At 38.5% G+C, this 26897-nt stretch overlaps 1 protein-coding gene across 8 annotated transcripts in view; it reads right to left on the reverse strand.

Moving 5' to 3' along the window:
• Gstcd (glutathione S-transferase C-terminal domain containing) overlaps positions 1 to 26897 on the reverse strand; it is a 111212-nt gene that overhangs the window by 76458 nt on the left and 7857 nt on the right. For all 8 annotated transcript variants that reach the window (XM_076575012.1, XM_076575009.1, XM_076575010.1 and 5 more), the window contains 4 exons: positions 26446 to 26884; positions 23502 to 23945; positions 5645 to 5896; positions 2325 to 2418 (listed from right to left, as the gene is read on the reverse strand). In XM_076575012.1, the coding sequence (XP_076431127.1) occupies positions 2325 to 2418; positions 5645 to 5896; positions 23502 to 23945; positions 26446 to 26865 (1210 nt within the window). In that variant the 5' untranslated portion in view covers positions 26866 to 26884. The remainder of the gene's footprint in view (positions 1 to 2324; positions 2419 to 5644; positions 5897 to 23501; positions 23946 to 26445; positions 26885 to 26897) is intronic.

A 26897-nucleotide genomic window follows, 5' to 3' on the forward strand; every position in this document is an offset into this window, starting at 1 on the left:
ATTTAAAAATAAAAATTAATTAATAAAAACTAATTAATTTTAAGAATAGAAATTCCCAAAGGATTTTCTAGGGTGACTGTAACATTTTATATTCCTATTATGCTTATCAATGTTTATCATTGTTCTGGGACTGAGTCAAGAATACTGCTAAGCAAATAAAAAACCTCTTCATTGCAATCTTATTATGTTCTAAACAAGTTCATGGACACTTTGTGTTTATATACACTATTTCTGAGGCACTTAACTTCAGATAAGAGGAAAAATAAAATTAAGTGTTTGCTGAGAACTTCACTCTCAACAAAGAAAACAGTAATAAATTTGCAGAATTCTGAGTTAAATATGCCCAGATTTTTTATTTCATAGTTAAGCATAACTTTAGAAAAATTTTAAAAATCCATTTATGTTTGGGAAATTTTCCTCAGTTTAAAAAAAAAACAAAAAAAAAACCCCAAAACCTTTGGTCTCACTTTTCCTAGTGTGTTTTTAGTTTTTTAAATACCAAAAAATTCAAAAGTTATTAAATTATAAACAAAAAATGTCAAGAATATTTTTTTACCTGTATCATTAATGTGCCTTTTATTGCTTTTGTTTGTTTGTTTTTTGAGACAGAGTTTCTCTATAGTCTTGGCTGTCCAGGAACTCCCTCTGTAAACCAGGCTGGCCTTGAACTCACAGAGATCCGCCTGCCCTTGCCTTCTGAGGGCAAAAGACATGGTCAGAAACAGTGTCTCTGGACATAGCAACATATGTCAATTCATGGCAGTTGTGATGGGATGTGCAAGACTTGGGCCAGCCCAAGAAAGACCAGATCCCAGTATGGAGAGAGGAGCTGGACATGAAGTCTCACCCCTACTATTGGTAACTGCTGGCTGCGGAGATGGGGAGAGTCAGCTTTCTCTAAGTGTGTAGACCTGGTAAGTAGACCATGCTCCAGTGGAAGCCCACACTTCAGAGACTATTTGGGAAGCACACGGTGTTTTTCATGGGTTTAAGAAATACAATGTTGAATGAGTAGAACATGCGGGAGGGGACCTGGGAATCGTTGGAAGATGTGCAATGAATATGATCGAAACACTTTGAATGGAATTCTCAAAGAGCTAATAAAATATACTTTTAAAACTCACTTGCAACAAAAAGAAAACTAAAGAACAAGAGAATAATTGAAGAAATAAACCTTTGATCTATGCTGAAATTTTTTTCCACCTAAAAAGGCACTTTAAACAGTATTTAAAAATCAACAAGTTCCCTTTACATGTTTAAAGGAGTTTCTAAAAGTAAGGAAAATCCATCAAGTTTTTTAAAAGGGTGAAGGGCTGAAAATTGGTGCACTAACCTTGAATCGGCACCAAGGCTGCCCTGAGGACATTTCTACCTATTAAGGACCTGCCCTGGAATAGCAGGATGGAGACGAGAAGCTCCTGTGTCTCTGCAGAGCTGGGGAAACCATGACTACAGAAAAGCGAAACACTGAAAGCGGTAACCTGAGAAAACACACATAAAAGTCCCAGCCAGCAACAAAGGAGGACAGACAGACAGACAGAACTGGAAGCTGAAAGGCTAACGATGACAGTCTTAAGTTCTACATTTGGAGATGCTGGAAATGAGGAAATATTAACTCTGTAAGATTTACCCTTAACCCAAAACTGTCGAGAGAACCACAGATTAAGGTAATGCCAAACTGAATTCATACTCTAACACTACAAAATCCACAAGAAAGTAAGTAATTAGGAGTGTACTCACCAAAAGAAATTATAACAGAATTAGAACACCACGATTAACTATTAGAATAAGTATCCAACATAAAAATCATAAAATCAGCAAACTGAAATATGACCATGAAAAAATTTATTTAAAACAAACCAAATATAATTTAAGAAAATAAAACATATAGTTGTTAAAATAAACACCAAGCAGTAAAGAGATATTTCTTTAAAACGAGATTTTAAACAGATGAGGAAAATTTTATAAATTACTAGATGATGAATGAATTTTCCTAATTTTTATTAAGTGTGATAAATGGAATTGTAGTTATTGATGATGTCATTTGTACATCCTAAAATATAATACTTAAGATTTGTTTTAAACTATGTCATCAAAGAAAAACAGAATTAATGAAGTCAATGTAGGAAAATGTAGAAAACATTAAATCTGAGTGATATGAAAAATCTAAAAATAAAAATGAAATGAAAACCCACTGGATGGCAGATATATCATTAGAATATTAAATACAGCCAAAGGGACATTTTGAGTATGGGAAGATGGCTCTGAAGTGAGTACCCAGATTGAACTTAAAACCTTACACCAACAAGCAAACCAAAGCTCACCTTCCTTTGGGCTGACAGCAGCAGGAAGGTTTTTCCAGTCAAGGGTCCAGGAAGGACAGGGGTGCGGAGAAAAGATCGCTTCAATGCCTTTTTCCTAGAAAAGGAAGTAAGCTTTCCAAGTTAGTGCACTAAGAAAATCCTGTTTTCAAAGCCCACATTTCTATTTTTTACACTAACAAAGGTAATTAAAATTAATCATATGTGTACCCAAATATCTAGTTACATAAAAAATACAAAATGTTGTAAAAATATAAAATTCCTGTTCAAAATGTTATTTTGAAATCAGTACATTGCTATTATTTTTTAATTGAAGTAATAAAAAGTAATGCTGAAAACATATAAAAGTAATAAGTCAATAAATATAGTAGGCCAGGACCAAAGAAATGGCTTAGGAGTTAAAAGTATTTGTCACTCCTGCAGAAGACCTTGGTGGGTTTGTTTCCAAAACCCACATGGTGACTAACAACCATCCTTAACAGTAGTTACAGGGAATCCAATGTCCTCTTCTGACTTACTCTGGTAGCAAGCAAGTATGTGGTACAAATATATACAGGCAGGCTAAACATACACACACGGTATAATAGAGAAAAATCACTTGAAAACAAAACTTTATCAATAAACAAATTTATAGAAATTATTAAAAAAAAAAGATTTTCCACTGTCCATCATCAATGTCTATCTTTACACATGAAAACCACCTATTTAAACTGCAAGCTTCATTCAATGTACCTAAAAACTGTCAACATAACGCGTACCGCAGAATATAACCCTATCAGTTTATCCGTGGTCGTATCTCTAATAGATTCTAAAATTTTAAAGAAGAACAATTTTTTAAGTCATTAAATTGTCCTCCAGGGTTCTCTCCTATGTTAGAAATTATGCATCTAAAGCTAGGCATGGTGAAACACTGCTTTAATCCCAGCACTTGGATCTGGAGATAAAAGCCAGCCTGGGTTGTATAAGATTTATCTCAAGTCAACCAACAAACAACCAAAATCTGTAAATTTATTCTTTGTTCTACAGATATTGGCATGGCAAATATATGGATTTATATTCTTCCAATCATGAAATGTGAATCCACATCCCACAACATAGACGATCACTGTTCAGATATTATCATCTCTAGGAAGCCCATTTAAAGAAAATTTATAGCGAGGGATGGTGGTGTACATCTAGAAGTCTCAGCACTACAAAATCTGAGGTAGGAGAATTACTTGACCCCACGAGTGAGACCAGAGTAGGCAACATTAAGAATGCCCATCTTTTTCAAGAGAAAACAAAAACATAACGAAACAAGTAAAATATAATAAAAATTGCTGATAATTCACCTTTAACTATTTGATAACAGTTATCTATGAGATTACTTTTTACTATGAAAACTAACTGAATTTGGGTCCCAAAATAAAGGGAAAAATCACTTTACTAGAGATACAGGTATACCCATGGATCTAGAAATCAAGCACTCATTTGTTTCTAGAACAATAAACACCACATCTCTCTGAAGTCACCTATCGAATTTCTATTGCCATTACTCTGACTTTGCTATTACTCATTTCCAATCTTATTCCTACTTCAGGGTCTTTTAAAATAACACTTCTACATTGAGATACTGCTAGTACACAACAAAATGTACCCTTCTCAAGTATACACACTTTGGAAAGTAAATTGAGATATTCACATTTCTGTCTATTAAAATCTTTACATTTATTTCAAAGATTTATTTAAATTCTATTTCTTTACATCCATTTCTTTAAATTTAACTTTAAATCGTCACCTTAAATTTAAAGCTGCAGTCTCCCAGAACAATACAGGCCAGTGCCATCGCCCTTGCCTACCTCCCAGGACTTATAGGCAAGATTGGATTTTAAAGAGACCACATACTTCAGTCACAGGACTTGGAGGATCTGAGCTAGAACTGACCTGGAAGCCTCCTCCCTGAGGACTAGCTTCAATAGTATCTGTAGGCCAAGCTACCAAGGGAGAGAAGCAATCAATAGTTGTAGTCAGCTGTAAAGGCCATGAGCCACAAAAATGACCAGCACAAAACAGATCCACAGAGGTGCAACAGTGGCATCTTTATCTTGTGGTTAACCAACAGCTATCTAAGTGGACTGAAGGCCTGCTCAGTGGAAGAGAATTCATGCCTAGTACTGTAAACATAGCCAACCACCCATGTCTGGTGAAGTCATGGACCCTATAGAAGAACTCACTTCTGTCTAACTGAATTCTAAACACTTAACCTTCAACCCACAGATAGGGGTAGTCTCACTCCTAGTCACAATGCTTCTGTTAGCAGCAATGAAGACAACTGCAGAAATCCATGACTGGTCAAAATACAAAGACTGCTGTGTGCCCACCCCAGCTGATACAGCTACAACACAAGGCCCAAGGCTCAGGCAGTATTGAAGAAGGTACAGATTGTAAGATCCAGGCGGCTAGGATGTTTTCTTCAAGATAGTCTCTTCTACACATGGCAAAGAAACAGCTCCCATCACATCATCAAGCCAACCTCAGACGGGGGAAATACCGCAAGGCCCGGCCCCAAGATGAAAACCCTACAGGGAGCTATGGCTGTTGAGAGAGAATCAGTTTTCACCAGGAATGAGTCGCCTGATAGGTTATCTAATCCCAAGTGGACACCCCTAGACACTACCCACAGAGGCAATGCAAAATGGATTCAGTGGGGTTTTTGTTTGGTTTGGTGTGTGTGTGTGTGTGTGTGTGTGTGTGTGTGTGTGTGTAATTAAAGAACAGGCCATGAATTTGAGAGGTGGAGTGACAGAGACAAAGTTGGAGAAGAAACAGGGAAGGTGGAAATGGTGTAAACACATACTCATATATAAAATTCTCATAAAAACCTGAAGTTATAAAAAAATCATGAAATCATGACACTCGTATAAAGATAGATGGAGACTATCATGTTACTTTAAATACACCAGACAAAGAAACATTAACTAAATAACTAAAATAAAGACTGAAATCAAAATTCTGTAACACAGCTAGTTTAGGTTATAGGATACACTTGACCAGATATGATGTTACATTGGACCACAATGTGAATATCTAAAAATGTCTTAAAAAATAATTACTTTTAAACTATGTATTTTGACTTGGTTCCAAAGAGAAACAGCATGAAAGCTATTCAATTTATTGTGGCTTATTTGAACGCAAGACTAGCAGAAACGTTATTAGATAAATACAGACACAAATAGCTGTATATAAAGTGTGTTATAGATGACATGAGAAAACGATTACTCGTTGGGAAAGAATGCTCAAGGGCTACTTTTCAAAAAGAAAACTGTACAAGAGAAGCTAAATACCATTAACTTGGTCATGGTTGGTCTTGGTCCTCCTGTAAACGAAGGGTCGTTTGGTTCCTCTCCAGCTGCCGCTTCAGTGGAGTTCAGGTGCGTCCTACTTTCAGAATTCAGCAACTCTGGTAAATACAGAAAGTGGATCCCACACTTAGAGGCTGCCGTTTTCACTTTGGGCACTTCCTGAATCCGCTGGTACCAAGAAGCCAGCAGAGGAAACTGTTGCAGCTTCTCAGAAAATTCCCTGCAGAGAATTACCTGGAGAAGGAAAAGGATGCTTTCAAAATACATTTTTGACCGTTTATAACAGTAATAATGAAGTATCACATATCATAAAACTCACACATCTCAAAGGTATAATTCAAACGGACTTCTGCAAATTCAAACAACTGTGCAACTACCACACAGTCCAGCTCCAGGACACCACAACACTGTGACAATTTGCAATAAACTTCTGCACTCATAACCAGTTGCAGGTAGCTGGCCTGTTTTCTATGTTTATAGTGTTGCCTTTCATACACGTTAACAGAATCATAAAAAGTCTGTGTCTTTTTTCACTTAGCATTATGTCTCCAGCACTCACTCCTGTTTGTTCATCAGTCCCTTGCTTTCTTTATTAGCAGTGACAGTCATTGGGAAGAGCCACTCTACCCACTTATCTGATAACTCAGTAGTCGATGGACACTGGCATGTTTCTAGGTATTGGCTGTCACGAAGAGAACGTAGGCTGAAACTACTGAATCATTCTCCAGGGTGGCCACATCATTTTATGTTCCCACTGTGGAGATGCCCATTCCTCTACCTATATTTCTAATTTTTATTTAATTTTATTTTTGTGTGTATGATGTCTTAATGACACACGTTTTTGAGTACAGGCACTTGATTGTTACCTAGAGCAGAGATGTGGGATCAAAGAACAAACAGAAAAACACTACTTCTCTTTCATACACTCGTAACTCCCAAATAATGAAAGCCAAAGATAGTGAGATCACTCAAATGTCAAAATATTTCCAAGTCCCACATTTAAAAGGAACCGGTGACCATGCAGAGATCTCAAATAAGCAGATGAACAAGGGAAGAAAATCAATTCAGGATCCAGACAAGAAAGTAAGCAAAGGAACTGAAATGGTTAGTAACTTGGAGAAGAAATTAAAAGAGAGAGAGAGAGAGAGATAAAAATCAGCAAGGAAACTGAGACTCTGAACAAGAACCAAATTTGTGAAATAAAAGGATCAATTTATCCAATAAAAACACAGTAGAGAGAGATGGTTCAGTGGACAAAGTGCTTGGTGCATAAGCAGGAGGACCCAAGTTCAGATCCTCAGCACCCTCGAAAACTCTTACTCTAATGCTCACAGGGAAACATAATGTGTGCGCGCACACACAGACACACACACACACACACACAGACACACACACACACAGACACACACTCGTATCATCATCACTACCAACAAACAACAACAAGAAACAAGACAAAGTAAGAGAACAAATATCAGGAACGGAGAAACAAGTCAAGACAACAATAATTTCAGATGTACAAATGCTACCAAAACTTTCAAGACCAAACCCAAGAATAAAGTTAGCAGAAGAAGCTGAGGTAAAAAATGTATAGGCAATTTAGTCAATAAAATTGTAACAGACAGATACAAGAAAGGGATAGACATCCAAATCAAGAGGCATTTATAACTCCTTAATAGTTATGACCAGAGAAGAATCCCTATATAATATATCATAGTCACAATGTCAAAAATGCAAAGCAAAGAAACAATATTAAAAGCTGTAAGGGGAAAATGTCAACACACACACAGAGGCAGAAACACCAGAATAATGGCACTCTAAAAGTCAAGAAAGCAGGGAATGGTCTATTTCAGGCCCTGGAAGTATGTAACTGCCAACCAGGATTTCTAAAAATAGCAAGATTATCTTTTAGAATGTAGGGAGAAATAAAAGCAGGTCAAGAAAAGCACAAATTACAGCACTTCAACCACAGCAGCATTGGAGAAGATTCTTAAAGTAACACTATAACTTGGGGAAAGGTTTTTGTTTTTGTCTTTTAGGAGAATGAAGGTTAAGGAATCTGAAGAACACAAGACAAATGAGACAACTGAAGAAAAGGGACAAATCATCTATCCCAGGAAACAGAGTGAAACGGCGTATGGGTATATATTATCTAAAAAATTTTATGTCTTCCTAAATGTTTGTTTCTGCTTTTCTCTAAAGATTTAACACTATTGGTTTTCTAATAGTCCCAGTTCAATTAAAATTTAAAGCTGACTTTGGAGTTGGAGAATGGCTCTCTCCTTCTTTAAACTCAAGCATGTTGTTAAAAGGAAAATGCAAACTCCCTGTATCATGCCAGAATAAAAGAGCCATCTTCTGTTATGGGACAGGACAAAAGCCAAATTAATTAAGGGACTATTCTATTACTAATCTCAACTCTTTGATTCTATTCTGATTCTTTAAACTTTTCTTAAAGTATGAATTTTATATCAAAATTTACAAGATTAATATATATATACATTTTAAACTTTGTTAAGATATGAATGGTCATATAGAGTATTAACTAATTCTAGAAAAAAGGCTTCAATTAGCTACATATAGATGTCTTTGTGTTCCAGTCTCTTATCAGTTTTCTGCAGGAAATCACGGCCAGGCCTAACATCAACTGAAGTCTCCAGAAAAAAGATGGGGCCCCACAACAACAATTCCACGTGGACAATAATAATATCACTAAGCTGACAAACATCATCTACAGATCAACTTTGAACTACAAGACATGTCAGCTCCTAGCAGTACCAATCTACTTCAAAAAAAATATGGGCATTGAAAAAACTGCTATGGAGTTAACTTTCATTGTGGCAAAAGTTAGCCACTGGACAACAAAGTATCCTCAAATCAACAGGACAAAATGGACAGACAGAACACGAAACAAAGGACTACTGATTCTTGCCAAAACAAGTGTGGTTATGGCTTTATCAAAAGGCATCTTCTGAGGCCAGGACAATATGGCCCCATCCCTGAAGTAACCTTCACAATCCGGAAAAGGTACAGTGCCCTTTTCTTCGAAGGCAGCTTAACAGGCAGAGGGCCGATGGCTTCTGTTGTGCAATGAAACAGCAGCTGAAAGCTCACACCTCTCGATAGTAGACTGGCATTTAATAGAGGGATGTGGAGAAGAAGGGGATGCTGAGATGAAGCCATATATACACAGCCAAGAAGAATGGACAGCTAAATTCAAAAACTGTCAACAATTTCCAAAATTTAAAATCCTGAATCATGACAGGACACTAGTGGAATTCAGGTGTTTCTGGTATGTGGCCTGCTCTCACCCAATGTGAGGTTAAACTGTTGACCTTGTGTACATCCTACTTCACAAATGAGTCTGTCAGATACGCTAAGCCTATAGGCTGAAGATGATGCCCCAACACTTCGGAGAAACCTCAGGTGACTGTCTAGGCAGCTGGCTGTTTCTGTCAACTCACAAATTTTTTGGAAGTTGCTTACATGGACTTCCTGTTTTTATTTTTGTTAGGTAGTATTATTTCCTTCTTGGGTCTCTGAGGGAGTTAAAGATTAGTTAGTTATAGTTAAAGATTAACTAGGATAAAAAAGAATTAGATACATTTTGGACTTACCAAAATAGGATAGATAATAAAATTATTTTCTCTGATTTGTCAAATACAAATGGACTAGACATTGTTTAGGTATTTATTACTTGTATATATTGTATATAGTTATTGTACTTTTGTATATAGTTTTTCTTTTGTTAGTTATAACCTTTTGTTTTTTTTCTTTTTATTAAAATACAAAAGGGGAAATGTATTCTAATTGTACTGAAATGTGATTTTGATTGTATGTTAATAAATAAAGTTGCCCGGGGGTCAGAGCTATTAGAGCCATAGCAAGAGTGTGGCGGTGGTGGCACACGCCTTTAATCCCAGCACTTGGTAGAAGAGCTAGGTAGATCTCTGTGTGTTCAGGGATACAGCCAGCATTGGAGACATATGCCTTTAAGACTTGGGGGGCTGTACATACAGACAGTGACGAGGCAGTCACGTGTTTGGGTTTACAACCAATGAGAAGGCAGAACAAAAAGACTATGAAAAGACATACACACAGGAAATAGGTCTCGTTCGGAGAGCTAGGAGCACTGCAGGAGGAAGGGTGAGATTTTAGCTCTGAGCTCTGACCTCTTGGCTTTCTCTTTTACATTGGTTCTGTGTTTCTTATTTAATAAGACAGTTGGTTACATCTACACTATAACCAGAGGAGAGAGAAGGACAATTTCACATAAAACGTGTAGGAAAGGCCACACCCGTGAAAGCACCAGAAGAACAAAGGACTGTGAGAAACCATTGTGTCTAACACAGCAAGTTCTTAGTCTGAGCCGAGAGAAGAAAACAAGCAATAGTCCAACCAACGAGAGCCACCAAAGCCGTGGGAAATAACAAATCTACCTCAAGGACGACTTTATTTGCAAATGGGTTCACCAGTTAAAAAGATACAGACTGACTGGATTTAAAACAAACAAAACAATATCAAACTGTTTTCTTTTTTTCTAAGAAATACACTTAGCTGGCAAAAATGTCCAAAAACTGAGCCAAAGGATGCAAGTTAACCTACTAAGCTAATTGAAACAGTGAGCAGGCTGGCAAGAGGACTTTCATGTCTGCTACTGCAGACTTCAAAGCAAAACTAGCAGAAGAGATAAGGAGGACAACTACAGTTAATCAGGGAACAGATCCATCACAAAGACAACACAATTCAAGTATTTTTGGCATTGAATCTTAAAGCTTTCAGTTTCATAAAACAATGAAGGTCACAGAAGGCCACAAAGGTCCTGATACAATCATATCAGGAAACTTCAATATCCCACTCATGTTTAAATAGCTATTCCAAACTAATAATCAGCAAAGAAACATTAATGCTAAATTATACCATAGATCAACTGATTTCAACAGATACCTACAAAATATTCCATCTAACAAACAGAGAACACACATTTTTCCCAGGGATGCATGGAACCTACTCTTTTTTTTTTTTTTTTTTTTTTTTTTTTTTGCTTTTCCGAGACAGGGTTTCTCTGTGTAGTTTTGCGCCTTTCCTGGAACTTGCTTTGTAGACCAGGCTGGCCTTGAACTCTGGAACCTACTCTTAAAGTGACCACATGATAGAACACAAATACAATAAAGAAAAAAATATATTTTGTCAGAACATAGTCAAATAAAACTGGAAAGCAAATGCAAAAGAAATCTCAGAAACTACACAAAGACAATAGAGACTAAACAATACACATCTGAACAGGGCCACTGAGGAAATCTGAAAGGATATTTAAAAAGTTCTAGGGTCAGCCGGGCGGTGGTGGCGCACGCCTTTAATCCCAGCACTCGGGAGGCAGAGGCAGGCGGATCTCTGTGAGTTCAAGGCCAGCCTGGTCTACAGAGTGAGTTCCAGGAAAGGCGCAAAGCTACACAGAAAAACCCAAAAAACAACAACAACAAAAAAACCCCAAAAACCAAAAAAAATTCCAAACAAACAAACAAAAAAAAGAAAAGAAAAGAAAAACAACAAAAAAAAAGAAAAGAAAAAAGAAAAAAAATTAGAGAGATCTCAGATACCCTAATCACTCAACTCAAGATTCTAGAAAAAGAAGCCAAACTAAAATGCGTTGGATGGTTCTTAAAATGACAGCAAGATGAACAAACCCTTAGCCAAACTAACCAAAAGAGAGACCAACACAACAAAATAAAAGGTGAAAGGGGAACTGTAAGAACAAGATCCAACAGTCTTCCAACCTAGACCACCATTAGGGAATACTGTGAAAACATATATTCCAAAAAGCTGGGAAATCGAGAAGAAATGGGTTTCTATACTCATATGAATATCAAAATTAATCTGAAAGATAAAACAATTTTAAAAGACCAACACAAGCAATGGGGATAAAACAGTATCTTAGTTAATTTTCTATTGCTGTGATACTATGATGATCAAGGAAACTTATAAAAGAAAACATTGAATTCTGCTTACGGTTTCAGGGGGTTAGAGACCATGATGGCAGAGCAAAGGCATGGCAGCAGGAACAGCTGCAGCAGCAGCGCAGAGCTCACATCTTGACCAGCAAGTAGGAGGCAGAGAGAAAGAGAGAGCAGGCACTGGGGATTGTGCAAGTCTTTTGAAAACCTTAAAGCCCACTGCCTCATGATACACCTCCTCCAACAAGGCCACACTTCCTAACCATTCACCAACTGGGGACCAAATTTTCAAATATATGACTCTTTGGGAGCCATCGTCATTCAAACCACCACAAACAGTAATGAAAAGCATTCCCACAAAGAACAGCCTTACATAAGATGGATTTACTGATGAATTCTACCCAATTTTAAGGAAGATCTAACAACCAATATTTCTCAGTTTGTCCCACAAAGTACAAAATGAAAGAATGCTACAAAGACAGTTTTAATCTAATATCAAAACTGAATAAAGACACAACAGAAAAAAGAAAACTATAGACAAATTTCTCTTATAAACATAGATGCAAAACTCACTAAAATGTTGCAAGTTGAATTCAAGAACACAGTAAGACCATACACGATGACATGCTGGTTTCATCGCAAGAATGCAAAGTTGGCTCAACTTATACAAAGCAATAAATGTAGTAAGTCATAAAAATGTAATTAAAAAGGAAATCATATGATTGTCTTGACAGATGCAGAAAAAGTATTGATAAAGTTCGGCATGCCTTCATGATAAAAGCTCTAAGGAAACTGGAAATAGTTGGAACATAACTAAGTGTAATAATGACTACAGATGACAAACCCATAAGGAATATTCCATTATTTCAGGAAAGACTGCAGGCATTTCTTGTAAAATCTGGAATAAAAAAAGGGTGCCAAGTCTCTCCACTCTGACTCAATCTAGTACGTGGTCTTAACTAGAACTAAGGCCAAAAGGATATATAAGTATGATACAAAGAGAAACAGAAGAAGTCACATTATTCCTATTTGTATACATGGCTCTATATTTAAAAGACCCTATGGACTTCACTAGGAAACTTTTATATCTGATAAACACTTTTGGTAAAGCTGTAGGATACAAAATCAACATGTGCCACATAGTGGTGGCACATGACTTTAATCCAGCACTCAGGGAGGCAGAGGCAGGTGGATTTCTGTGAGTTCAAGACCAGCCTGATCTATAGAGTGAGTTCCAGGATAGTCGGGGCTACACAGAGAAACCCTGTCTCGAAAAACAAAACAAAACAAAATCAACATGCAAAAATCAGTTACTTTATATCCTAATAAGAAACGTAACAAAAAATAAATTAGGGAAAATATCCCATTCCCAATAAATTACATTAATTAAAAATACAAGAAAATAAGGAATTTCACCAAGACAGTGAAAGACCTCTACACTGAAAACTTCAAGACACTGAAGAAGAAACTGAAGAAACAGAAGATGGAAACAACTTCCGTGCTCCTGGAGTGGACGGCAGGCCAGATAACTCAAACGAAAGTGCTTGCTGTACAGACTGAAGGGCTTTGAACTTGGTACTTAGAACCCACGGTGGAAATAGCTATTTTATAAAAAGTTATTTATAATCAATATGCTTCTCATTTCTTAAAACCAATGATACTCCTCACAGAACTAGCAAAAGAAAAGTGTCTTAAAATCCACATGGAAACCCCAAAGATCCCATGTAGCCAAAGCAATCCCAAGCAGAAAAGGCGATGCTGGAGGTAAGTAAGACAATAGCTGCCCTGAAATTACATTACAAAGCAACAGAGAAAAGAGAACAGCACTGGCATAAACTCATACACCCAGACAATGCAGCAGAACAGAGGACCCAGAAATGAAAGCACATAGCTAAGGCCACCTCACTGTTGACAAAAACATCAAAAAAGGCATAGTGTGTGTGTCTGTGTGTGCATGCGCGCATGCTCACTATAAATGTGAGTACACACACACACACACACACACACACACACACACACACACACACACACACACACACACACACACTGTTGCCAGAGAGATTCCTCTGAAGCTGGAGTTGCAGGCAGTTATCGGCCGCCTAATTCAGGTGCTGGTAACCAAGAGCAGGTCCTCTAGAAGAGCAGACCATGCTCCTAACTGCTGAGCCATCGCTCCAGCCCCTGCATCGAGTTTTTGTTTGTTTTTCCCAAGCATTATATCACAGGGGGCTTCCTATTGACACGCAGAACACGACAGACAAACAAACAAACAAACAAACGGACAATACTCTGGGGAAAAAAGATAGCCTATTCAACCAATGGTGCTGATACAAGTAGATATGCATTGCAGAATGAAATGAGTCATCTTCTCATCAGAAGAAAAATCCATTCCAAACTAACCAGAGACCTTAATTTAAAATCTAAAATGCTAAAGCTGCCATAAGAAAATACAAGAAAAACACTTCAAGACCTAAGCATAGGAAAGTATTTTCTGAACAAAACTCCAATAGCACAAGAAGTAATCTCAAGAACCAAAAATGGCATTGCATGAAATTAAAATCTCTGCACAGCAAAGGAAAACATCAGTGGAAGAAAAGACAGCCTGAAGGATGGGATGAAATCTTTACCAAACTAAATTTCACACAGGAGTTAACGCATTGCAATCAAGAACTGCAACAGGTCAACTGCAACCAAGAACTGCAACAGGTAAACAGACAAAATTTTTCAGTGGGGTATAGTTCAAACACTCTTTTGATCCCAGCACTCAGAAGGCAGAGGCAGGTGGATCTGAGTTCAAGTCCAGCCTGGTCTACAGAGAGAGTTCCAGAAATGCCAGGGCTGTTACATAGAGAAACCTTGTCTCGGAAAAAAAAAAAAAAAAGACAAAACAAAACAAAGAAAATCCTCTAATCAGTAGATGAGCTAATGAACTGAATGGACAGTTCTCAAAAGAAGAAACATAATGGCCAATAAATATCTTAGATGTTTTCCCCATCCTCAGCTAGCAGGGAAATGCATTTGAAGACCGCTTTGAGATTTCACCTCTCCCTAGTCAGAAGAAAAACAAAACAAAATTCTGGTCAGAATGGGTAGAAGGAAAAACTCTGACTTACTGCTGGTGTGAATGTGAACAGGCACAGCCACCATGAATCAACATGAGCTGGAAAATGACTCAGCAGGTTAAGAGCACTTGCTGTGCAAGCTTGAGGACCTGAGCCTGAACCCCCAGCAAAATGAAAAGGCAAGGCAGGGGGAGGAAGTGTGGAGACCCACCGAGGTTTCCTAGTGAGATCTGAGCTTGCTTTACCCAGCAGGGCTGCACAGGGGATGATTGGACCATGGCTATGATTACCAGGTGTTTGGAAGGGTCTAACTTGGCTCTACGGTGAGTTTTGATCTAGCAAGGAAGAGGTCTTCTGCCCCGCCTCTTGGCACTGATATAAAAAGCCCTTTTGAAGAAGGGGCAGGTGGATTTTGATCCAGGTCCTCCTGAAGCTATCCTGTGTGTCTGTCTCCTCTCTGCTATCTTTCTAGCTACAAGTTTCTTACTCCTCTCTCTTCCTTATAGGAACCCTTTAAAAGGTGGGAGCTAGCCTCCCACAGGATACAAAAGAGAGGATTGCTGGGGCTTGCTGATGTCAGCCTGGCCCAAAATTCACTGAGATAGTGTCTCAAGGAAATAAGGCAGAGATAGAGAAGCATAACACACACACACACACACACACACACACACACACACACACGACCCAGCTGTACCATGCCTGGACATGTATTCAAAGGACTCTAAATCCAGCTATAGAGATACTTTACACATTCCTGTTTATTGATACACTATTTAAACAGCCAGGAAATAGAACCAGTATTGATGTCCAAAAGACAAATGGATAATGAAAATGTAGTACATATACACAATAGATCCTCTTTAGCTGTAAAGAGAAATGAAATTGGCAGGAAAATATATACATATCTGGAAATTATTGTATTAAGTGAGATAAAGTAGACTCAGAAAAACATGTATTACATGTTCCCTTTCATATTTGATTCCTAGATTTTTAATTTTTACATATGTCAAAGAGGTATATCATATATTATATTACTAAACTGTCATGTGCCATTTGAGCCCACTCAGAAGTAGGCCCACAACACGTCACTGCATTTGAGACTGAAGCATGTTTGTCTTCAAGTGTCCTTCAAAGCCTGCCCTCTCCTTCTGTGACAGGGAGAAGAGAAAAACAAAACAGCCCACGAGTGAAACACGTTGTACCCATGGGAACAGCCAGAAGGTCAATGATTTCCAGCAGATGTTGCTAATATTTGTCTCATAACATAAAATGCCTACATGGTGGCTACAGATGGCTCTTCAGTTAAGGGTATTGTTGCTCTTCCCGAGGACCCAAGTTCAGTTCCCAGCACCCATGTGGAGCATCTCAAAACCACCAGTAACTCCAGCCCTAGGGGATCCAAGACCCTCTTCTGGCCTCTGTAGACACCTGCCCTCATATGTACATATCTATACGTAGGCGCGTGCACACACACACACACACACACACACACACAATTAAAAAAATAAATCTTTAAAAATATAGTTCTACAAAGTACCTATAGTGTGGAAGAGAAGCAGGAAACTGAGCCATGGTAAAAAGGTCAATTGAGAACTCAGCTGACTGCCTCAACTTCCTCAGTCAGGGTCTGCTGGATGTTGTGAGCATCCATGAGGATGTTATCTCTATCGATTGCTATTTGTTATTTTACCAGGAAGTCTCACAAAAAGGGACATTCTGCTCTGCCTGGGCCTCTCTCTATTGTGAGTTTTACTACCTGTATACCTACCTGCTACTTGCTATGACTTTTTCTATTTACTTACTATAACATAACAAACTCACCCTTTTGAAATTGGACCACACAGAACAATGAGTGTGGGTCATAAATCTAGAAGGAAAACCGTCTAGAGCAGAAAAATAGGTTTTAAGAGAGAAGAGAAAACCTGAATAAAGGGGACAACAAATATATGTGACATCAAAGTGGGAAGGGACTACTATGGAAGTGGGGATTGAAAGAGGAGAATCAACAAAAACAATGTGTAAGTGGAATTGCCACAATGAAACCTTTTACTCTGTATGATAATTAAAAATAAAAATATGACAAATTAATAAAAGCAGACATGTTTTCCTTTCCTTTACTTTGTTAATTCATTACTTTTTAAGTGCATTTGACATCTCTTCTGTTTGAAAGTGAACTATGATTGAATGCAATAATTACTATTTAAACAAGGGGCTTGCAGTGTATCTTGTGGCAGACAACTTGCTTAGCATACATTGGGCTCTGAGTTTAATCCTCAATACTCCCACCCCACCACAAAAAGGAAGAAAGGAAGGATGTATGGCAGGATGTCCGGTTTAATGAACATGTAGGGTGTTCTACAACATGCTGACAGCCCAAGAAGTGCCGAACTCCATTCACTAGTTAAGAAGGCTCTACAAGGAGATGCTAATGAAAACTGTAGAAAATGAAAACTGGCTCCTAAGAAAGGACAACTGTCAAAAATTTAAAAGTTGCCTAGCTTTTTAGACCCTTTACCCTTAGAAATATCACAGAATTCATTACAAAAACATAAAGAAAAATTATTCTAAAAATAATAGATTTTTTAAAAGTACTGCTACCAATACTACCAAGAAGAAATGAACCCCGAGTGGCTTTGTAGTTAATTACAATGGGGTAGAACTAATGCACCGGAAATAAAAAGCAGCAAAGCTGCTCCAATGCATCAATTTTATAAAGCTGCAGTATCTTCATCTCACAGAGTAAAATAACCATGCAAGCAGCCGTTTCAAAGGTGCCTGATTACTAGCCGCAAAGGGGAACTGTCCATACAGTGCTCCAGCCTGGAGCAGCAGGCTTTCAGTCAGGTTCATTCATTCTCTCATCCATTCTAATTTCTTCCAAATACATAACAAACAGACTTCCCAAGGTGGGGGAGGGTGTGATAAGTGAATTAAAGATGGGGCCTAAGAATTGTGCACTTTAGTTCATTCTTTTCTAGCCTACTCTTAAGTTTCTGAACAAACAGGATGTTGCCAGGCCTCTTCCATGAGAAAGTGCCAGAGCACTGGAAATCAACTTTGCAGCTTAGGACCTAATGAAAGCATGGAGCACATTGGTGGCCAGACCTCGGCATACTATCCTACACCCTTTACATCTTCTCTTAAGCAAGGCTCATTTCCCCAATCCTTCTAATTTTGACCTCTAGTAATCCAAACCTTGACTTAGCAAAGTTAATCTGATCTTTCATTTTCCCGACCTTATTTCTGGGCGTAACTACTCTGATCCTGGCTTAGCTTGACACTTAAAATGCCAATTTGCATCTTCATTACTGATCATGAACTTGATCCTGATTCTGAAGGTCTGCACTGTCACTCCAGCACAAAGGTCTGGCAATGTAACTGCTCTAAAAAGTAAAATGATGGCTGCACAACTTAAAATGACTCAGGGGAGGAAAATTTAACAAAAACAACATCAAGGCTTTAAACAAAGAAAGATGAATTTCTGAAAGAAAATGTGCAGAGCCATTTATTTATTCTACATATTAAATGTCATTAAAACAATGGGCTCTGGATATAGTTCAGTTGACCGAGGTTTGAGTCCCTCATTGTGTACTGAGGTATAGTGATACCAGTAATCCCAATATTTGGAAGGTAGAGGCAGGAGGATAAGAACTTCAAAGTCATCCTCAGTTACATAAGAAGCCTGAGGCTTCCCTAGGATATATGAGTCTCTGCCTCAAAACCATGTAATAGAAAATGATAAGCACATATTTTTACCTTATTCCTTAATAGTTTTTTTAAATTTATTATTATTGGACATATATATAGTATGAGTGTTCAGCACAGGTATGTGTGTGCCAAGATGTTTGTGGAAGACAGAGGATGGCTTTGGGACATCTGTTCTTTCCTTCCAATGTGGGTGCCATGGATAGAACTTGAAGTTTATTTCGCTTGCACAGACCACATGTGGTTGTTTTCTACGCCATCACACTGGCCAGTTTTGCTCTATTTTAAACCCAGTGCTTCTCTGTAGCATCAGACTTACTCAGTAATAGTCAAGTTGATATCCTACCTGATTACAGATGGGAAAAATCCTGTCAATTAGAAATACTTTGCCTTTGATTAATCCCAATCAAGTAAATGGCATTTAAATTCATCTAAAATGAAATGCAAATCATCTGAGATGAATGGGGCCATCTGGACGACCTAAAGTCACCTTCATGCAGGTGAATCCAATTTGGTTTTTGCTTTCTCGAATTAAAAATCAAATAATCTTATTTTCTCTGTAGCATTTACCATTACTTTATATAAATATTATTTGTTTGTTTACTTGTTCATTTCTTCGTTCCCCTAACTAGAAAATTAACTCCAATGACATCTGGGATCTTAACTGCTTTGCTCAGCGCTGCATTCCTAGTGCTTATAATGGTTCCTGACATATACACTTTCAGTAATGTCTACAAATGATGAGTGTACTGCTATGAACTCTAGAAAAATTAGAAATCATAAATACCACATCTTTCAAAATGTATGACTACTCTAAAGATTGACATTTATATTGATAAAAGGCAAGAGTCAGAGATAAATGAAACTACAAATCATTTGACTAGGAAAAGACAGTCATAGGAAATTTACAATTCCAATCAATGCTTAAATGGTTCCCAAATCTGCTTTTTCCATGATTATTAATTCGGAAATAATTTTGGTTGCCATTCTTGTTTCATTTCACTTTTGAAAACAAAACAAACGGTTCCTTAAGAAAATAACAATTTCTCCATATAGTACTGTAAACAGACATTTCCTGCCCTTACCACCCGGTCCCAAATAACTGACTGAGAGGCTGCATATGAATTATAAATGCTCAGCCAATAGCCCAGGCTTGTTATTGGCTAACTCTTATATTCAAATTAACCCATATTTCTATTCATGCTCTGCCATATGCCAGTACCTTTATTAGCATGGCATGTTCTTCTCCTGCTCCCTCTGCATCTGGCTGCTGACTCCTGACTCCACCCTTCTTCTTCCCATCATTCTTAGTTTGGTCATTCTGCCTATACTTCCTGCCTGGCTACTGGCCAATCAGCATTTTATTAAACCAATTCAAGTGACACATCTTTACAGTGTACAGGAGGATTATTCCACAACACTGTACCAACTCCAAATTAACAGATTTTCATTAGCAGTCTTTTTTCACCTTCCAATGGAGACACCTAAGGTGAGATGATTATATAATGAGAATAAAGTCTTATTTCTGGGTCCTTACTAGGGAAAAGGGGAACAAGTTTCAAATTAGGAAAAATGTAGCTATAAAGAACCAACTGGAAGGCTGCAAAAGCTAGCCTGTCATGTTCATTCTGGTATTTTCACCTAGTTCTTTTTCCCCCCCACTGAGGAATATATATATATATATATATATATATATATATATATATATATATATAGAGAGAGAGAGAGAGAGAGAGAGAGAGAGAGAGAGACAGAGACAGAGACAGAGAGACAGAGACAGAGACAGAGACATACATTCATACATACATACATAAATTCTACTGGGAAAGACATCTTCACATCTGAATTTCCCCATTTCATTGAAAAGCAAGAAATTTTAGGGAAAAGTATTCAAGTGAGGGGGAAAAAATTCTGATTTGAAAATGCCCAGTATAATGGTTAGTATTTTAATTGACAATTTAATTATAAAATACAGCTGAGAAGGGTTTTTAATTTTTAGTCTTTTTTTTTTTTAGTTTTTTAATACTGGAATTTGTAATATTATAAAGATAATTATAATAGCAAAGTTAACAATAATATCAATTACTAACATTTTAGTAACTCAAAATTAACTATAATTTTACTCATTCCTTACATTGATCATATTACAGAGTATGTTAAATAGCTTTTAATCATTATAATTACTGAGATAATAAACTGTTGTGGAATAATCTTTTTGTACACTGTGAAGATGTGTCACTCAGATTGGTTTAATAAAAAGCTGAATGGCTCATAGGTAGGCAGAATTTTCAGAGCAGAGAGGACACTGAGAAGAAGAAGGTGGAGTCACCAGTGGAATAGTGGGAACAGACATGCAAGAAAAGATGTAAAAGCCACACATCACATGGCAACATATAGATTAATAAAAATGGGTTCATTTAAGTTGTAAGAGCTAGTTAGAAACAAGCCTAAGCTATCAGCTGAGTTTTCATAATTAAGAAGAAGTCTCTGTGTCATTCATTTAGGAGCTGGCCGGCAGGACAAAGAAAGTCTAGTAACAAATGGCTCCCAATATCTGGGCAAGTATTTCCACATAAGACATGAGAAGGCTTAAAAAAAGGTTCTGAACACACAAAAATGGAGCCAAATGCGGCTTCCTTCTCCTGCAGTCTCTCCTGAGGGCTGTAGTATAGAGACCCATCTCTCAGTCACGGCCTGCCGGCTTGTGCTGACAGCACTCCACGAGCTAAGCTGCTCATGCAGACAGAAAAGGGTGAGATAAGCCGTAAAGCAAGGTCATATGGAAAACAACAAACAAACAAAACTTTAAACGGTTACAGAGTGTTTAACAACATTTGTAGGCTTAAGAGTGTAGACAGTTATAAAAATAAATAAATAAATAGTTTAAAAATAATAGAGTCTTCAAAGAAAAAGTAAAGTAATTAAAAAAAAAAGAATAAGCCATGTAGAGATGGGAAATACACAGGGAGTCTGGATCATGTATGTTATTGTATTGTCTTTGAATTTTTTTTGATTGCTAATGAACAAATGATAGCTGCTGAGAGACACTGGATTATGGAAATTGCTAAATTAAACCAACCTATATTTTAAATGTCTTAACCTCACAATGGAAGAAGAGGTTATGCTTTTCTTTCCATAAAAAACAAAAGGTTGTGGATTGATTCAAGGTTAATGAGGATCAGGTTTGATCAGGGGAGATGCCCTGAAAATCCTAGTTATAGACATAAAGAAATAAACCTAAAATTACTACAAGACAGGTGACATATATTTTACCTGCTCAAACATAAAACAAAAAATCATCTTTGGCTGGCTTGTTGTGTCTAATGCACAGTCCATACTTGTGTTAATACACATATGTATGTTACCTTTGAAAGTTTTACGTGTTTTTAGAGTCAGGTGACTAGACACCAATAAAAACGTGGTGGCCCAAGTGGTCCAGCCTCTCAGAGTGCCTCTGTTGCAGTTTCCTCAGAGTTCTGCATCCAGAACAGCTTCAAGGATGCTGGCTAAGATGGTCGAGCCTCACAGACTGTTCTAGCCAGGACTTGACCATTACCCTAATTTTCTCAGAGTCCTCCAAAGATGCCAGCACACCCAGACAACAGGAAGCAGTCCAGAGAACACTACGTCCACATTCCCAAGAGATGGATTGGATGGTTTTTGGTCCTTCATTGGGTTATGGAGATTTGTCATCATTTAGTGGGGTTGGTTACAAATTGTTATCGGTCATGATCAGAGAGAAAGTTAAACAAAGGAGATTATATTGAAGGATGTCTTTTTGACTAGAAAAAGGGGGAATATAGTATAAAAATGATGAGATAAAAGGGTGGGTTGTTGAGTTTATTTTTGAACAACCATTAATCTCAAATATTCTACATTGGGATGGATTTTTGTATACTGATACAAATTTAAGGTTACTTTTGTTAGAACATACTGTACATACGTATCTACTCTTTTTTTTTTAAGGTATTGTACCTATGCAGCTTATTTAACAATGTTGCTGTGAAATATTGTTCTGTATGCTGTGAATGTGTGTTGCTGATTAGTTGATAAATAAAATGTGGATTGGCCAGTAGCCAGGCAGGAAGTATAAGTGGGATAAGCAGACAAAGAGAATTCTGGGAAGAGGAAGGCTGAGTGACCAGCCAGACACAGAGGAAGCAGAATGTCAAGGCAGAACTGAAAAAAAGCTACCAAACCATGTGGCTAAATATAGATGATAAGAATTATGGGTTAATTTAAGTGTAAGAGCTAGTCAGTAATAAGTCTGAGCTAATGGCTGAGCAGTTATATTAATATAAGCCTCTGGGTGTTTACTTGGGGACACAAGTGGGAGAGATTTGTCCCAACTGCCGGCTGGCCGGGATATAGGAAAACTTCCAGCTCTACAATCTAATGTAAACTTCTAATCCTTGAAAGTTATTATTACAAACTGTTTAGGATAATAGAAATACAGGTTAGTAGTTAGTCACCTATAACAATCAAACTTGTAGTCATGTTAGGTATGTTTTCATAAATGGGTTAATTTAAGTTGTAAGAGCTAGTTAGAAACAAGCCTAGGCTATCAGCTGAGCTTTCATAATTAATAAGAAGTCTCTGTGTCATTTATTTGGGAGATGGCTGGTGGGGCAGAGAAAGACTAGCAACATAAACTTAATGAGGAAAAGGTCTATTTTGTCACACAGTCCATGGTCACTGAATTCCATCATTTTGGGCCTGTGGTGACACAGAACACTGCGGCAGGAAGGTGCAGTGTAGAAGATCCATGCATCTATGCAAACAAAGCAGCTAAAAGAGACAGAGGGGCCACAATGCCTACCTCTAGCTAAGCAGCCAACAGCCATTGCCACAGCTGCCTGGTGTCTCACCTGAAAGTTCTACCATCTCCCAGCTATGTTACAGGCTGGGGACCAAGCCATCAACACCTGCACCTCTGGAGTGAAGACAACAATAGCCTAATGATACAAAGGTCCTGTGACCTCAATTTTACAGATTAGAGAACAGAAAGTGTTAAGAATGGCTCAGAACTATGACAGAGCAAGAAGCAGAACCACAATCGAAACTAAACAATTTAACAAACTAAAACTCAGAGTAACATACAGAGTCCAGACAAATCCTTACCAAAAAATGATGAACACAGGGCAAGAGTACAATGTCTGCCAAAGTGAAGTACAGTCCTTCTGCAAACACGTGCTCCAGAGGCGGAAGGTCAGAGGCTTTTGCTTTCCTGATGTGAGAAGGCTCCTTCTTGGCAGCAGCTGGATCCTGCACTGTGAGCTTTGAGAATGCCACCTCCAGTTCTAGACTCTTGGATGAGCCAGCCAACTCTTTGGATGGTTGCTGTGCATCGGTCTGGCTCTTTGCTTTCCCCTTAGCAGTCTTCTGTTGCTTCAGCTTCTGTCTGCGGAGTTTGTCATCATTGTGTACTCTGACAGGCTCGCTGAGTTTTCTCTCAAGCTGTAGGATTTCTTCAGGAATAGTTGGGGGCTGGTCAGAAGACTTTTTGAGAAAATTCTCCACAGCCAAAGGGATGGTGAGTTCACACAGCCTGGTCCACTGACTAACCTATAAAACAAACAAGAGGTGAGCCATTCTCTCCTCTCCACATATCCTGAAGAAAAATTAGCTGTTACTGGGAAATACGAGTGATTTAGAGCTGGAGAGATGGCTCAGCTGTTAAAGGCTAGGCCTACAACCAAAAATTTAAGAGTGGTTTAAATAATTTAGGTGATGGGCTAAAGAATCCTTGGGCTTAGCTCCTATGCTAGATGGGAAAACATACTACAATGCTTCAAACATGAACACCTTTTGTACTCCTGCAGCCTCTTACTGAGTAAGTCCTTACCTCCCATGGTTTTGAATGAGAAGACACTCATGCATTTCAACACTTGGGCCACAGTTTGGTGGAACTGTTTGGGAAGGATTAGGAACACACCTTGTTGGAGGTGTGATAGGCCTGACCATGCTGTTTTTTTTCAAGATTGTGAAAGACTTTGGACTAGGAAAGCAGCTGAATGCGCTCTAAGACAGGCTTCATGGGCCATCCTAGTAGGAGCTTGCAAGACAATAGTGCTGAAAAAGTGCAGGCTATGGAGGCCCCAGCTCAAGAGGGTTCAGAGGGAAACAATATTATTAGCAAATGGGCTAGAGGCCATTCTTGTGATACTTTGGCAAAGAAATGTGCTGCTTTTTGCCTGCGTCCTAAGAATCTGCCTGAGGATAAATGAAAAAGTAATGAATTAATTTCCTTGGCTGAGGAGATTTCAAGAAAGCCTAACACTGACTCTGTCCCATGGTTATTAGTATCACTCTTACATAGATCTAAAGTGAAAAAGAATAAGTGAGACAAAAAGAAATACAAAATGTACAGCAGGAAGGGGAAAGAGCACCAGGAAATTTAACAATTTAACTTTGGAGCCAAGGCTTGTTTGTGCTCAATAAGATAAGGACAGACCCAATGCAAAATGAAATAAAAGGAGGGGTACCCTCAGGACAAGAGCCCATCCAGTTAAGCTTCCAACTTGTAGAAGGAAAAAAATTTTTTTTTTTTTGGTTTTTCGAGACAGGGTTTCTCTGTGTAGCTTCGAGCTTTTCCTGGAACTCACTTGGTAGCCCAGGCTGGCCTCGAACTCACAGAGATCCGCCTGGCTCTGCCTCCCGAGTGCTGGGATTAAAGGCGTGCGCCACCACCGCCCGGCAGAAGGAAAATTCTTGAGGGATTTTTCTGCTTCTAAAAAGCAACAACAAAGGAAGCTTCTACAAATGTAATTCAAGGAGGGAGCCACACTACACCCCAAGTGGCCAGCATATGGTCTGGCTTTAGAGTTATGAAGGAGATAAAAATTAAGGGATTGAAAAACCTTCCTTTATGGTTAAGGAGAGCTGCTGAGGCCAGGTGTATGGCAGAAAAGTCTCTGTATGGAAGCCTCAAAAGGCCAGTGCATAAAGCCGGGAAGGTGAAGACTGGATTGTGCTGGAGACTCCAGGATGTTGGAGTTACCAGAGCCTTGAGCCACCTGTCAAGGCAAGCTGCAGATGGGATGAGACCAGCCAAGAGAAAGAAGTGTGTTGCCATCAGCTGGTGGAGCCGTCTGAGCCCTCTGGCCTCAGACATGGAGCTAGAGTATCCAGAGCTGGCCCTTCAGGGTTTCAGTCTTGCAGTGGTCCAGTGTTTCCTCACTCTCTCTTGGAATGGTAATATAAATTCTGTCACTGAATGTTGGAAGTCCATAATTTGCCTTTTGATTTTACACGGGTTACAATGAAAAGACGGCCTTAAGTGAAGAAGGAACTCCGGACTCTGAAACAGTATTGCGACTGTGGAAGATGTGGGGATTCCTGAAGTCTGACTGAATGCCTTCTTCTTTATATGGCCAAGCCCGTGGGGCTAAGAAGTAGAATGTGGTGGTTTAAGTGAGAATGAGCCGGCAGGCACGTGTATTTGAATACTCGTCCCCAGTAGGTGGAACTGTCTGGGAAGGCTTAGGAGGTGTCCCTCGTTGGAGGAAATGTGGCTCTGTGGAGCAGTTTTGAGTTTTCAAAAGACTCAAACCATTTCCCATAAGTTCTCTGCCGTGAGGTTGTGTCTGAAGATGCGAGCTCTCGGCTACTGTTTCAGCACCACCCTACCAGCTTCTCTGCTCTCTGCCATGATGGTCATAAACTCTAGCCCCCTGAATCTATAATCCCCAAATAAACTCTTTCTTCTATAAGTCGCCTTGGGCATGGTGTCTTAACACAACAACCGAAAAGTAACTAAGGCACTCAAAAAGCCTTTAAAACTCCTTAGATATTACAAGGCGCTACAACTTGAACTCTTACAAATGTATGAACATTTCTTTTAAAGTCCTCAGTATAAGAAAGGAGGGGAAAACATTATTTCAAAACAATGTATCTAAACTTCATAAAGTACATCTTAAATTCTTATTGTTTTTTATTGCCCTGTCATGACAACATACGTAAAAGACTCTTAACTATCCAATAGTCACCAACGGGAAGTTAAGATCATGTTGGAGTGAATGTTATTACTTATAGCTTTAAGTAAGAGAGGAGACCATATACTTACTTCAGCACAGGCTTTCAAACAAGTCTTTTTAAAACCCAGAAGTTCCAAAATCTCCTTTCTCGAGGGCTCAGCTTCATAGGATTTCTGGATTATGTGTCTGAGGACAACAGCAAGTCCTGCTCTACAGAAAACGTCTGGTTGTTCCACCACTGCCGGCAAACAGCAATTCTGGACTATGGGTGGGAGCGCCTGCCTTGAAATAACGTGTATGTCCAGATCCTGGGGCAGTGCCTCTCTGGGGAGAGAAGCGTCTGCATTTTCCTCGGTAAGGACCAAGCAAACATTAAAGACCTCGCAGTCACAGTAGGACAATAAGAACAGAGTTACAGACGTATGGAGAGGAAAGATGCATCCCTCTGCTTGGTGAGAGAACTCCAGGTACAGGCACTCTGCTGTAGGACTTTTCTTAGTGCCTTTCATTTTGTTTTCATTGGGTCACCTGTAACAAAAAT

This window comes from Peromyscus maniculatus, chromosome 6 (assembly GCF_049852395.1).
Source record: "Peromyscus maniculatus bairdii isolate BWxNUB_F1_BW_parent chromosome 6, HU_Pman_BW_mat_3.1, whole genome shotgun sequence".
NCBI lineage: Eukaryota > Metazoa > Chordata > Mammalia > Rodentia > Cricetidae > Peromyscus > Peromyscus maniculatus.